The 13,328-nt window shown below is 38.3% G+C and overlaps 1 protein-coding gene across 1 annotated transcript in view; it reads left to right on the forward strand.

The window, feature by feature from the left end:
* KIAA0232 (KIAA0232 ortholog) overlaps positions 1-13,328 on the forward strand; it is a 67,346-nt gene that overhangs the window by 35,563 nt on the left and 18,455 nt on the right. The window contains exons 4-5 of the mRNA XM_071556844.1: positions 10,748-10,814; positions 12,133-12,214. Coding sequence (XP_071412945.1) covers positions 10,748-10,814; positions 12,133-12,214 — 149 coding nt within the window. The remainder of the gene's footprint in view (positions 1-10,747; positions 10,815-12,132; positions 12,215-13,328) is intronic.

Below are 13,328 nucleotides of genomic sequence, written 5' to 3' on the forward strand. Positions count from 1 at the left end.
GTGTGCTGATCTACTGAGAATAATCAGTACATTTTGGACTGTGAAACATAATGTTAACATACTATTTCTGCTGAGGCATTCAAGCTGCTCTATGCAATGTTCATGATTTCATCTCTACAGAACGATAAAAATACTGTGTGAACTGTCATTGAAATTGTTAATTAGTGGTATGTGAGGAGTGTTTATAAAAATTGTTGGAAAAATACTGTTTTTCCCAGTGCCACTTAAATTTTTTACAGTAGTTTTCTGAATCATCTGAAAGCATTTACCTGTAGAGGGGTTTTTGTTGTCAAATTAGGTAGATGTGTTCGTTAGGGTGTTCGCTTTTGGCATGTGCTCTGCTCATAGTCCTCATGGGCAGTTCTGGAGCTGCTTATAGTTTTGCTGTCCTTCTGCGATCCTTTTTTCAAAGCAGGTGGATGTGGCAATTCCAGTGTGCTCACAGGGGTATGGGAGCACCTGCTCTTCCAGCCTGACCCCTCCTTTCAACATCAGCATTGGAGCAAAGCAAGGAAGACTGAGGTAGCCCCATTATTTGGAGTAATTGGAAAAGGTCTCAATGTATTTCAACTTAAATATATTTAAATAGAATTTTATTTCAGTGAAATTATTGTTTACCCTGTGTGTCTGTAGACAGAGGATATGTACAAACAAACAAAGCCAAAATAGGGAGACAATTCAATGAAGAATTTAGGATTTTGCAGCCTGATGTTTTAGAGTGAAAAGTAAGCAGAGGATGAAAAGGTAATGAGGGTCAATAATAACTTTTCTAACTCATAGAAAATTTCAGGGATCTGGATAATGTAATTTTAGGGTTTCTATTTAATTATTTAAACCCATAATGTGTTGAGAAATTGCAGACAGTCTGCCTGCCTCTCCCTGTCAGTACTCAAAGGCCTTAAAATTGGGTGATCACTTCAGAAAGATGCTTGATGGGAAGAGGAAGTCGTAAAATAGATTAGATGAAAATTGGTTTGATAGCAGTAAGCACTGTTTTGTCAGACTTTCATTTAATGGTTGAAACAAATATTCTGAAAGCTTGCCTTGCGGATTTTCATTTACACAGTATCTGCTCTTAGGCTGTACTGTGTTTGGTAGCTTTGCTTTGCTTGAATTCAGGTTTTCCTCTTATTAAAAAGAGCTAATGCTGTAAAAACACTAGTCTGAGACAGAAATCCAAGGTTCTTGTTACAATTTTACGCTGCAGAAAACAAACATTTGACTTCAGGAAGCCACAGGTTGGTGTTTATTTCTAAAACGTTTCCTAAGTCGTGCAGAGCGACAAGTCAGAGAAGCTGCTGTGCCTCATCACTGTGCTTTGCAGTGGCAAAGGATTTTTGGACTGAGTGCTTTTGTGAGAGGAGACCAGACTGGCAGGTACTGTTTGGCACATGTAAGAATGCAAATTGTTGATGTGTGTATGTTCCGAAGGCAGTATTTTTGTGACAAGCATTTTGGTGTCCCAAATCGTCTGTGTTCGTGTGAACGAATCCTCGGCTGCAGATGCTCTGGGTGCAGTCAGCAGCAGCAGAAATGTAAGTACACTGCAACTTGCCAGAGAATGAAGACAGAATGATGGTGAGAACAACTTCTAAGACAAGTACTTTAATGTAGCAATCAATTGCTATTCTTACCGCAGTTCTGCAGCTTATTTTTTCTGAAACACTTGAATGGCGTATAAATAGCAGTTTAAATCCATGCTGAAGAATTGCTCAGATTTTGAAAAGCTTATTAATACTGACCTTGAGTAGAGAATTTTATCTGAATTTTTATCCTGCTGAAGTGTAGAAGAATTTTTAAAATGTTGGTTTGCAATTAACTGCTAAAGGAGGGAGTGATATTCATTGTAATGAACTGTTGGGTAAAAAAAAAAATGAATGTTTAGGAGCGGGAAAGACTTACATGCAAGTCCTTTGAGGAAAGTAAGAAATTCTACCCTGAGATTACTGCCTCAAATTTTAAATAAAACTAGTTGATCTGTCAGCATTAAATAATTTTTTTGGTTAGTTTTGTTGTTAGTGGTGTTTTTTTTAAATTCCTGTCTGGTACACTTAAAACTGAGTTCAGTTTGTTCATGTTTGAGATTTTTTTTCTTTAAGCCTCCTAATTCTCAAAGTTTTAATTATTTTGGATTCAAATAATGAAACTTGTCAGTAACAAGACAGAAAGCAGTGTCTGATAAATTTAGTAACACATGAGAGTTTAGAAATTCACCTGTTATTTTTTTGCAAGGCGGGTACTGTGAGCAAGAGTGGAGTTAAAGGTTACCTGTTGAAACTAATACGTGTAAGACTTCTTGGTAGGTGTGTTTCCTAGTAATAATACAGAAATTGCTCATGTGCCTGTCCATTGGGCATAACTCCAAGCTCACTCAGCTTTTACCTGACTAGTTTCCTGCTAAGATTGGCCTTGCTCAGCAGAGAGTGGCCTTGAGCTGTTGCGGTTCTTAGAGGACATTGCAGGGCTGCAGTGAGGCTGCACCCCAGGACGGTGCCAGAGGTTCGGGTAAAGCAGTCACTGTGTCCTTCTGCTGGAATGTGTGAGGATAGTCTAAGAAGGAGTAAAGGAAACAACTTCCTGTGGATCTTTTTGCACTGATGAAACTCTTTCCTTCTTTGAGTGTAGATGTCCACTTGACCTAAGCTGTTCCACAGCACATCCTGAGACTTTCCCACTGTCTAATGCTGCTGATCTTCCAGGGCATGTTGGAATGGGCTTCAGGCAATGTGGTCCGTTTCTGAACTAACCAAGCTCTCAAAATCTGCTGTTGCACGAAACCATGTGCACAACAGAGTTAGTCTTGGTTGACAGAGTCCATAATGAATTTTGAAAGAGAACTGCCCTAACAGATTTGATAAGAACACACAGTGCCTTCCATCCCACTGTTCTAAGAAATTGCTATTTGAGGGCAACATGGAACATAATGGGGGAAGCTCCATAACAGTAATTTCTTTTAAATGTAGTCAGGTGTGTGCCTGCTTACAGCAGCAGAGCATTGGCTTTGCTTACTTTGAAAGGGAAAGTACAACTTCTGATAGTTGTGTTATATGGGAGCACACCGAGGAACAAGTGTTGTCCTAGTGAAGAGTTTTCCTATAAACTTTGCATGGTAATCTTATTCTCAAACATGTCTTGCTTTCAGCACAAACTTGAGATGTGTCTAAAACAAGATTTCTAAAAAATTTTCTTAGTGTTAGTCATCTTTCTTACTCAAAGTGCAGAATCTTGGAATGGTTTGGGTTGGAAGGGACCTTAAAGATCCTCTCATTACAACCACCTGCCGTGGGCAAGGACACCTTCTCCTAGGCCAGGTTGCTCAGAGTCCCATCCAGCCTGGCCTTGAACACTTCCAAGATGAGTCATCCATGCAGTTACTGCAGTTCTGTACATAAACCTTATTTGAAGAAATAATGTCCTAATCAGGCTAATGAATCAATTGATTATGATTCCATATCTGAGCCTATTTTTTGTTGGGTTACTCTGGCCAGCTATTGTGGTCTCCAAAGGTTATGGTGTCTGTGTGCCAGGTAGACCAAGGCACTGTTGCATAATCTGTCTTGCACTTTGCAATTGTGATGTGCAAGAACTGAGGAGAAAGGACTTGTGGAGCCTGCAGCACAGGGGCTGTGTTTCTTCTCTTTTTATGTAAGATGCCACATTAAGTAGATGATTTAGAATTCATTTTGATCACTGATTTATTTCTGCTGTTCCCTGTTTCTCTGATGTAAGCCAGTGTTAAGTAGGTGATGCACATGACCACTACAGTGGTGTACCAGGGAATCAGGTAGTAAACATTAAATGGTTTATTAAGTGATTTAACTTGCACATCTTCATAGAACTCGGAGTGACGTGAACAAGAGTGTTAGTATAAAGATACAGGACTGCACAAGAATGAAGCAAGTTGTGCCAAAGCCATCTCAAATCAGGAAGGTGAAGAGCATGTTGAGAACTTTGAATTCAGTAAAGCAAAAAAATGAAGTGAAGGTTCCAAAACAGCTGTAAAGCTTCTTGAAGCATATCCTGACTATCTCAGTAGTAAGTCTTTGTGTGTGTCTGAGGATGATTGTTCAGTCATTTTCCAGGAAGTGCCACAACACTTCACCAAACCAGTGAATGTCATCTCTCTTTTGGGTTGTATCCAGTTGGGCTTCTGGAAAGGGATATACAAGCTGTTTCTAGAACATACAGCATTATTTAGGAAAGGATTTTAAAAATAACTTTAGATACCATACAGGAGATTGAAGTGTATTTTTCTTGGCAGGGTAACCATCACAGAACAAATTAATTACAATAAATCAATTCCTTTTTCCTTAGAACTTTGGCATTTAAGCAGATATTCATAGTACCACATACCTGATTTGTCACGTTACTGAAGCTGCTACAGCAACTATAACAGTAACTTTAACAGAAGTTGATAGAAGTTCTAATTATTCCAATTTATGTATGTGATTTCTTGATACAGGAAAGGTATCTATTGAACTGGAGAAGTTTTTTATAGGAGCTTAGTCTACACAAAAGTTGCTTCATAATATTATTTAAGTATTTCCCACAGTACAGATGACTGTTTTGGAGGGTAAAACTACATGTTCAGTATGACTATTATTTCACCTGGTATGTACTCCCAGTGATAAGGGGAGCAAAGTGGGGCAAGGCAGTGATCCCCTTGCAGCAGCTTCCCTGGGAAGTGTGGAGCAGAGGGAAAGTTCCCTTATGCACCTTGTCCTTCATGTTACAGGCGTGAGGAGGAGCCTGTACAGAGCAATCCTGAATGATGCCCTGTGTTCCACCACAGAGCAGTGTCATTATTTCACCAACAATTTGAATTGGGGTTCTATTGTGAATTCTTGTTATACACAGAAGCAAACTTGAACAAATCTGGCAGAGTACCTCCTGAGGAAAATTCAAGTGTCCTTTCTGCATTTCACTGGGTATAGAAAAGAGCTCTTGCATGACTGGTGGGAACACACTTTAAGAGTTGCTCCTGTTCCATTGATAATACAGATCAGAACATTTCAGCATCTGCAGGCTGAAGTGCAGTGATGAAGTGAAGTCTCACAGCAGCACTGCTTACAAGAATAGTAAGTCTTTTGTGGCTTTGAAGTCAGCATGTTTGTTTATAGGCAGGGCATAATAATCAAGAAGAACAGTTTCTAGTGAAGAATTAGCATTTCTTGGGGGGATAACTTTTATTTCAGTGTAGCCTGCTATGGGAGGGAGGGAGCCACCAGTATTAAATTTTAAATAACAGAAGTCAGATTAGCTGCTCTAGTAACCTACATTTAGGGATAGCATGTTTATTTGAAGTTAATTTGAGCTGGCAGTTGATCTCTTTTATCTAGAACTAGTAAAGAACGTGCTATTTATTATCTCTCTCTCTCTTAGAAGGTGTTGTGTGAAGTGCTGAATTACAGCTCTAAAAATCTGAGCCTGATTCTAGTTATGTGCTAGATATGTAATTTACCTTTCCTAGTCCTGTTTTGATACAGAAGACAGGACTAAGAAAGTTGGAAGCAAGCAATTTTATTTCCTTGTTGGAGAGCTATTGCTCTTGTATTGCGTGAGATTGCTTTGATTTTTGTGATACTGAGTGAGTTTGCTTGGAGATATTCTAAAGTCACACATTTATTACAGATTACTTGCATCAAGTATTCATGAGCCCCAGAAGAGAAGTTAATAGATATAACTTGTTTTTCTGACTGGTTTAATATATTTGTTGTAAGCCATCATGTGTTCAAGTGAAAAGATAAATATATAATTGTGTTTTCACTGCTAAAGGGTCAAAAGGGTTATACAAGTATATACTCTTAAATGTTTCTTAGTGTCATCCCACTTACTATGATGGAGCAAAATCCCATCATGCAGACTGGAACCTGATTTTATTCATTTGAACTCTACCTGGATTGAACACCCCAGGGAGGCTCCTCCTTTGCTGTATTTATTTATTTATTCATTTATTCACATAGTGGTGTCTTGGGCTGAGATTTTTTTTGTCCTTTTTTAGTCTTTCTTGAGCACCTCTTGTGAGAGTATTTGTAATCAGATGAATTATACTGTGTCAGAACGTTAAGAAATGAAAACCTAGACTTTTATCTAGTTCTCATCATCCTACAAAATATAGAAATAGATGTGTGGTTGCAGTGAATCACATTTTGTGCCTTGTTCAGTTCACGTGGCTTAACAGCTGATTCATATAGAACAGCTCCCTAATCCTGCACTTGGTGACAGGCCACATGCCAAGAAAACAGTCCTGATACAGACAGAGAACCATCTCCTTGGGGGAGTCCTATGGCCTGTGAAATGAGTGGTTTGAAACTATTGATATATTGATTTTCTTTTAATTTCTAGGCTGTTTGAACTTGTATTCTGTGAAAGGAGCCATCAGTATTCTGCTCTGGTTTATCCTGTTTCCGCAGGGGTTTGGATCTCCAGAGGTCCTTTACAACTAAACCATTCTGTATGTTTGGGAAAGGGAAATGAGGATTTGGTTTGAAAGTATAGGCTAGAAAGCTCTCAAAACCCTAAATGAGTGATAATTTTAATTGTTCAAGTAAAATACAGTGTAATGCTTTTGTTTTTCAAAAAGCTTAAAGAGGAGCAAGGACCTTTTCCCATACCTTAGGGGCTTGAAGTGACAGGACTTATGTAGTAAATATTTACATTGCATGGCTCAAAGCTTCTGGAGGAAGCTGTTAACTTATGTTAGGCTAGAAGTGAGAAACCAAACTCCTCAAAACCCCAAACCCAAACCCAAACCAAACCCCCCAAAACAACACTGCTCTTTGAGTGGTACAATCTGATGGAATTTTTCAGTTTCTGTGTATTTTTTTAGGGTACATCAGATGTGGGAATCTCCTTCTAAAGCACACGCTATCAGAATTTTGTTTCCCCTTTTATTATTCAGAATTTTTGGCTATTACGTATATACAAATCTGCAGGATACAATTTTTGATGACGTTCTTTGGATGAAAGTATGAGACCCTTAACAAGACATCATTACTGGGTGATGGGAAGAGGTGAAAGCTCAGTGAAAATGACAAATTTTGCTCTCCTCAGTTCCATAGTATAGTATAACTACGTGAAATAATAGTGGTGCTATTTGTGATCAAATTGAGGAAAAACCTGTTAAATTTCCTGGACAGTGACTGGGCTCTGCTTGTTTGCAACATTCAGAACTAACCTGCTAGCAGAGATGAGTATCAGCAAGAATTAAAGCGATGTGTCAAGAACCTGTGAGGATCTAGCGCTTCAGAGCTCCTTACTCAGTACTCTCAGCACACAAAAGCCCATGCCCACTGTTAATACAGGCAACAGCTTTTAGTGCGTTTTAATTTGGTGTGCATAGTACTGGATTTTTCAAGGTTTGCAATTTAACTGAATGTTTAAATTTATAAAAATATTTTAGAAGTAACTGTGCTTACAGATCTAATATCTTCTGGGAACATTTTCTGCAGCTCTGTCACATACAGAGGTGTGAATGTACGTACGAAAGCAGTTGGATTGCTTTGGGCTAATGAGTTACCACTTGTCATCTCTGACTGCTCCACTTCCAAAGCAGAGCATATTCTAAAGGTCGTTGACTTTAATATTTGACATTATATGTGTGTGTGTGTGTGCTTGTGTGTTAAAAAGAAAATCCTATCCCAATCCTAACCCAAAAAAACCACAAACCCAACAAACCTTGGTGTGAGCTCTGCTGTTTTGTCATGTAGGTTTTTTTTTTTTCAATTGGTCTCATTCTTCAATATGCAGAACTGCCTTAATTTGGCTCTGAAAGGAGTCATGTTGGTCAGTGAGGAGGACACTGGCCATTAAGAGTCCTGTAACTCCAGCAGTCAGATTGACTGTTCTTGCTTCATGGTGGATGAGTTCAGAAGCTTAATTTATCTGTTAGCACAGTCGCTCCTGTGCCAGTAACATAACACCTATCCTTTATGTAATCCTTCCCTTGCTTCAGCCAGCTGATGAAAAGCCAAAAAGAACAACTTTTGGTGGAACTTGGTGTACGATAAAGCAGGGAAAGGAAAGAGAAATATGTTGAAAACAGTAGAACAGAATAAAATGTGATTGGTGTACAGGAAATATTGTTATGCAAAATGAAAAATATGAATTAGAAAAAGGACATGCTGCTCTTTGGAGTTTGAATGAGAGAAACAGGTTAGTAGAAATCTGGGACAGACAATTGTGAGATTTAAGCCTTTTGTGATGGAATTACAAACACAATCATAATTGGGCACTAAGACTTCCATACTGAAAAAATGTTTTTAAGGTACTCCAGTATTTGTACCATTTGGGGACTGTCTTTAAATCTGAATGTAAGCAAAGGATTTCAAGCAGAGCACCTAGTTTTGTTAACTAATTGTGTCCTATTGAACCAAGCCAGTGCTTGGAACATCTGACTTTCTGGCAGTGGGGTTGTTACAGCCACAATGCATTAACTTAAACAATCAAAAAATACAGCAAGTAAATCTTGTTTTCCAAGAGCACCACAGTCATATATGATAATTGCCGTGGCATTTGATGCACTGTCTGCAGCTGTTTTTTATGTACTGCAGCAGGAACCTGAGCAAGGGGTCTTCAGACACTCCGTGCTCTGTGCAGTGGGTTCCCACCCCCCCTTTCAAAGCAGACACCGTCTCCTTCAGCGCCGTGCAGGGCAGTGAGCGCCAGGTCAGCTGACTCCAGTATTAGTTTCATGTACAGGAGGAAATGAGGCGTTTGTTTCCAAAAGTTTGCACTTCTTCGGTATAATGGTGAGCATTTTGGTGCTGGTTTGGGGCATTTTTTTGGCTTGATGTTATAATTAATTTAAGGAAGCAAATCTGTGTTTTTTAGAGTGTTTGCTACAGGTGTCTGTTTGATTAGACTGTTCGGGGAGCTGAGGAAAACCAAGGCCAGCTCCTCCTCTGTTGACCTTTTGGGGGGAGGAGGGGGAAGTCAGGAGTGATATAGGCATAAAGTGACAAATTGTTATAACTACATATCTTCATCCATATTGCTGTCCTGCTTGGTTCTTTCTAAACAATTTAATTTATGTTGGTTAATTGCCTGATGCAGCAGATGCCTCCTAAAGTTTGATATTGCTAAGTCATCCCCAGTTAAGTATGTGGCATAAAGGTTTATATTTAGCACTTCAGTGCAGCAATGCAGTTTGGAATAGAAAATTGCTTTCTTTCTCACTTGGCTGCAAATAATTAAAGTTTAGAAGTTAGCATATAAGTCATTGCTTCAGTGTATGATTTTTCAAGTGTGTGTTTCTGACAGTGCATTTAACAAGCTAGTTTCACCGTATAAATTAGTATTCACCTTTACATAATGTTTTCTTATGCTTTAGCGACGTATGTTCACAGTTCTCAGCAATTTCTGGGCACTAATTAGGAGAGAGGAGAAACTCTTAGATCTTGGGAAAGTGAAATCTTTATACCCCCATGGTGACACAGCAAATCAAATGCTTCTCTTATGCATTTCTGTGACTCGATACTTGATCGGTGTTACTTTTGAAGGGAATAGGTGTTCCATAACTATATGCACACAAGAGCCTGTGAAATTCAGAAGGGGAAATAATTGTGTAGGGCGTTTGTCTAAGTTTCTTCAAGATTGGAACTGAAGTTCCAGCAATGATGGAGTTGACACTGAGGAAACTGTGCTCAGGGTACAAGAAGCTGCCTGGTTCTCCCCCATTACCTCTCCCAGCTGTGTGGGGATGTGCAGGGGGGCTCTTGTATCCCCCCACAGTTGTGGATTGTTGCATTTAGCTGTGATTCCAGCTCTGTTTGCAGGTATGGAAAATGTGAAGTGCAATCTCCAAGCATGATTCCCGAGCGTGAAATTAATGAGAACATGAGTATCTCCACAGTACCCAGCTCACCTAATTTTCCTTCCAACAGGATTGGCCATTTCAGGCTGTAGGTTGGTGTTTAGTATTTCACTGACTGGAATTCAGCTTTTATTCCATTGGCATAACATGGGGTTTTCCCTGATGGGTAATAAATATATTGGACTGTTTTGTGTGTGTGCTTATTTTCAGTGTTTCAGTATTTATGTAGAGGAATAAAGGAGGAGAATAGAGGCTTACAGAGAAGATGAAGAAGGTGCCTTTTTCCCTCTGCCCTCCTGAGCTAACAGCACAATGTTTAAAAAGAAAAAAAGTGTTGTGAGCATTGTAAACTGGCCAAACTGTGGGCTGAGTTTTGCATAAAGATATTGTGGAAGTGTTTCCTCTCCCTCTCTGTCACCCTGGCTTGTGTGTCTTCTGCTGTTCTCCTTTCCACCTTCATACCTCATTCCCTGTATCCATTTAACAGTCCCTTTCCCACAGGTATAAATTGTGCAACCAAAAGTATCATGCTCAGCTTTTTGAAATGCGTTTTAGTGATCAATGTGTGAGTGAACTTCTATCCTGAGTCTCGTGGCTGAGTCCTCAGTGACACAGTGCAGGAAATGTGACAGCACAGGGCTTGCAAAACCTTGGATATCCAGTAGTGCAACAATGGGACTTGTAGTGTGAAACCTCTGTATCTTCGTGTTTCATGGAAACATTTTGACCTCTAATTAATGTATTTATAGGAATGGATTTATACCTTGTAATAATTTTTGTTGATCTTTACTATGTAGTTACCATGCAAACAGAAAATTGTTTCTGCTAAGAGATGTTTACTGTGTGGATATATTGCTATGAAATGAATATTCTTTCTAGTAAGCTGCATTTTCTTTTTTCTTTTATTTTCTTCTCTGTGGTTTTGTTGTGCAGAGCTCTGGGATTGAAACATTAGTGGAGGAGCTTTGCTCCAAACTGAAAGACCTTCAGAGTAAGCAAGGTGAGGAAAAAATGTTGGAACTTCTGAGGCCATGTGTTGTATTTATCAACTGTGCAACATTCTGAGACTTGGGAGTGGGGGACTAGGCTGTTATTTCAGTAGCTTTTAATACATTTGAATAATTTCATTCAAGTAGTTTAAGCAATTCTGTACTGATAATGCTTTAATTACCTAAGAAATAGGTGGTCACAAATGGAGTTTTCCCCATGAAAAGCCATAACTGTTTATATTCACTATACCTGCTTTTTTTAGTAAACATTCCAAATTCAGCATCCCTCTCCCCACCAAAACTAATGAAAATAAAGTAGGCTTGATTCTGTTCCTTTTGTGTATTGATATTTGCAAAGGGTAGATTTACCTCAAAATAGTTATTACTAAACATTCCTGTGAAAAGCATCCAAATAGCCATCACAGAGAAGTGCACTTCAAATTTCCAGACTTTGGGAAAATGGTAATGGGGACTTGATGTTGTTAAGCTCAGGGCATAGAGCAAAATGTAAAGTTGTGGTGTCTCCAGTGAGAGTTCATTGCATGTAAGTGTTTGTTCAGACACAGCAGCAGCCTTGGACACTGGGAGTAAAATTAATGTGCTTATTGTGCAGGATAAATAGCTGTAAATAAGGGATAAACAGTTACCTGCCTAAAGCCTGGGTTTAGCTGTGTCCATTCCCTTTGTCTGTTTTTGAACAGCAATCATCAGTCAGCTCATAGTATTTCACTGTGCTGTGATGTGACATTTTCTTCCTGAGCCAAGGTGATGTTGAGCATTTATTTTGAAAATAAATAAATAAATAAATTAGTATGTCTCACAGCATTTGGTATTTTTTTGTATTTTAAAGGTTTTAATATAAAGAATAAGAATCTTTAGAGTCACTTCTCACACAGGAAATATGCCTTTACATCCACTCAAAGCACAGCAACTACTGCAGGGATATTTCCTTTTAGTGAAATACGTGAGAAGTTAGATGTGACCAATCATAAAAATATATTTAATCAAATAGATGAATTTTTAAAATATTTTTTATATCTCTAGCAATGGAAGAAAAGGTAAGGATTTGCCTAAGGGAAGCATTGCTAGCCATGAGGTTACATGCAGCTACTGGCCAAGTCGTGTTGGGTCAAATTTGCAGGTCTCAGCAGGACTACTGAGGAATCCTGGGTGGTAACCTGCAATTACTTTATGTTATTTAGAGTATTTTATGGAAATTTTGCTACTGTTACAGGTGTACATCCTGGTGCTTTTTGTTAAATACTGTTGTAAAATACACTGGCTTTTTGAATTTTTCTGTTAAGCATTTGGGATTTTCTTCCAAAACAGAGGAGAAGATTCACAAAAAGTTAGAAGGCTCTTTGACTCCTGAGACTGATTTATCTCCCACAGCAAAGGATCAAGTAGAAATGTATGCTTTTTTTTATCATTATTATCTAAGACGCTTTCCTCTTTTCTTCTTTTATTCATATTTTAACACAGTAAAGTTAACTTAGTGGGGTATCTGGGAGTTTATGGATATTAAGAAATAAATTGTTTTCCTTCCATCTTTTTTGTTAATCTTAAATATTTAAATATAAGCACTTGGTACCATGGGCTAGTTTAATTTCTGCTTTCATTTGACTGTACACAAAACACAAACCATGCTTTATTTTAGTTTCCTTAAGACTAAGTCAAGCAGATAATTTAAAAGCCTTTAAAACAGCATAAATTGACATGTTAGTCTTGTAGGGAGAGAATCAGTTTCCTGGATTCAGAACTTGCAGTTGCAGCAATGGCAAACAAACCCTTTTGTAGCCTTTAGACTCTTGATAACCAAACTGATCTCTTGGTTACCAAGTACCCGAGTCCAGTGTTACTGAAGTACCCAGGAGGTTTATCACTGACCTCTCTGGGGAATACAACTGCTTCTGTATCTCTTAACAGTAACCTTTGGTAGCAACAGTCTAGTAGAATTGTTACTAAAGGCATGATACTTCTTCAGGGAACTGATTGTGCTAATGTGCATTTAACTGACTTCGGAAAGTTTTTTTAAGAGTTTTTCATTGAAATATGTATGTGACTCAGTATAAATCTCTCTGCTGTCAAACACATACCACTTTAAACTTTGCAGAAACCCATATTTTAATCTTGTCTCTGTTGCATAAAGCTGTTAAGCATATTAAGCTACTCAAGAACTAATCATTTTTAAAATAGCTTTTTCTTAATAACTGGATGATCAAACTATGTAGAACTTAACAGATAGAACTTAACAGACAGTGTCTCATTTCACAAAGGAAAATTTTAAAAACTGAAATTCAGGACTGAACTAACTGAAATTCAGGACTTCCTCATCTATAATCTAAATCAAACATGTTTAAGAAGACTAGTGAATTGCCACATTATCTAATAAGCCTGGAGACAGGCCTTCACTGTTGTAAGCATCCACAATTCTCTCTACATTGGCATTTAGCAGTCTCTGAAAAGGGAATTATTTTACTTATAGGCAGTACATTTCTAAGTATGTATTAAAATAAGCACTTTTA

Source organism: Pithys albifrons, chromosome 5 (genome assembly GCF_047495875.1).
Source record: "Pithys albifrons albifrons isolate INPA30051 chromosome 5, PitAlb_v1, whole genome shotgun sequence".
NCBI lineage: Eukaryota > Metazoa > Chordata > Aves > Passeriformes > Thamnophilidae > Pithys > Pithys albifrons.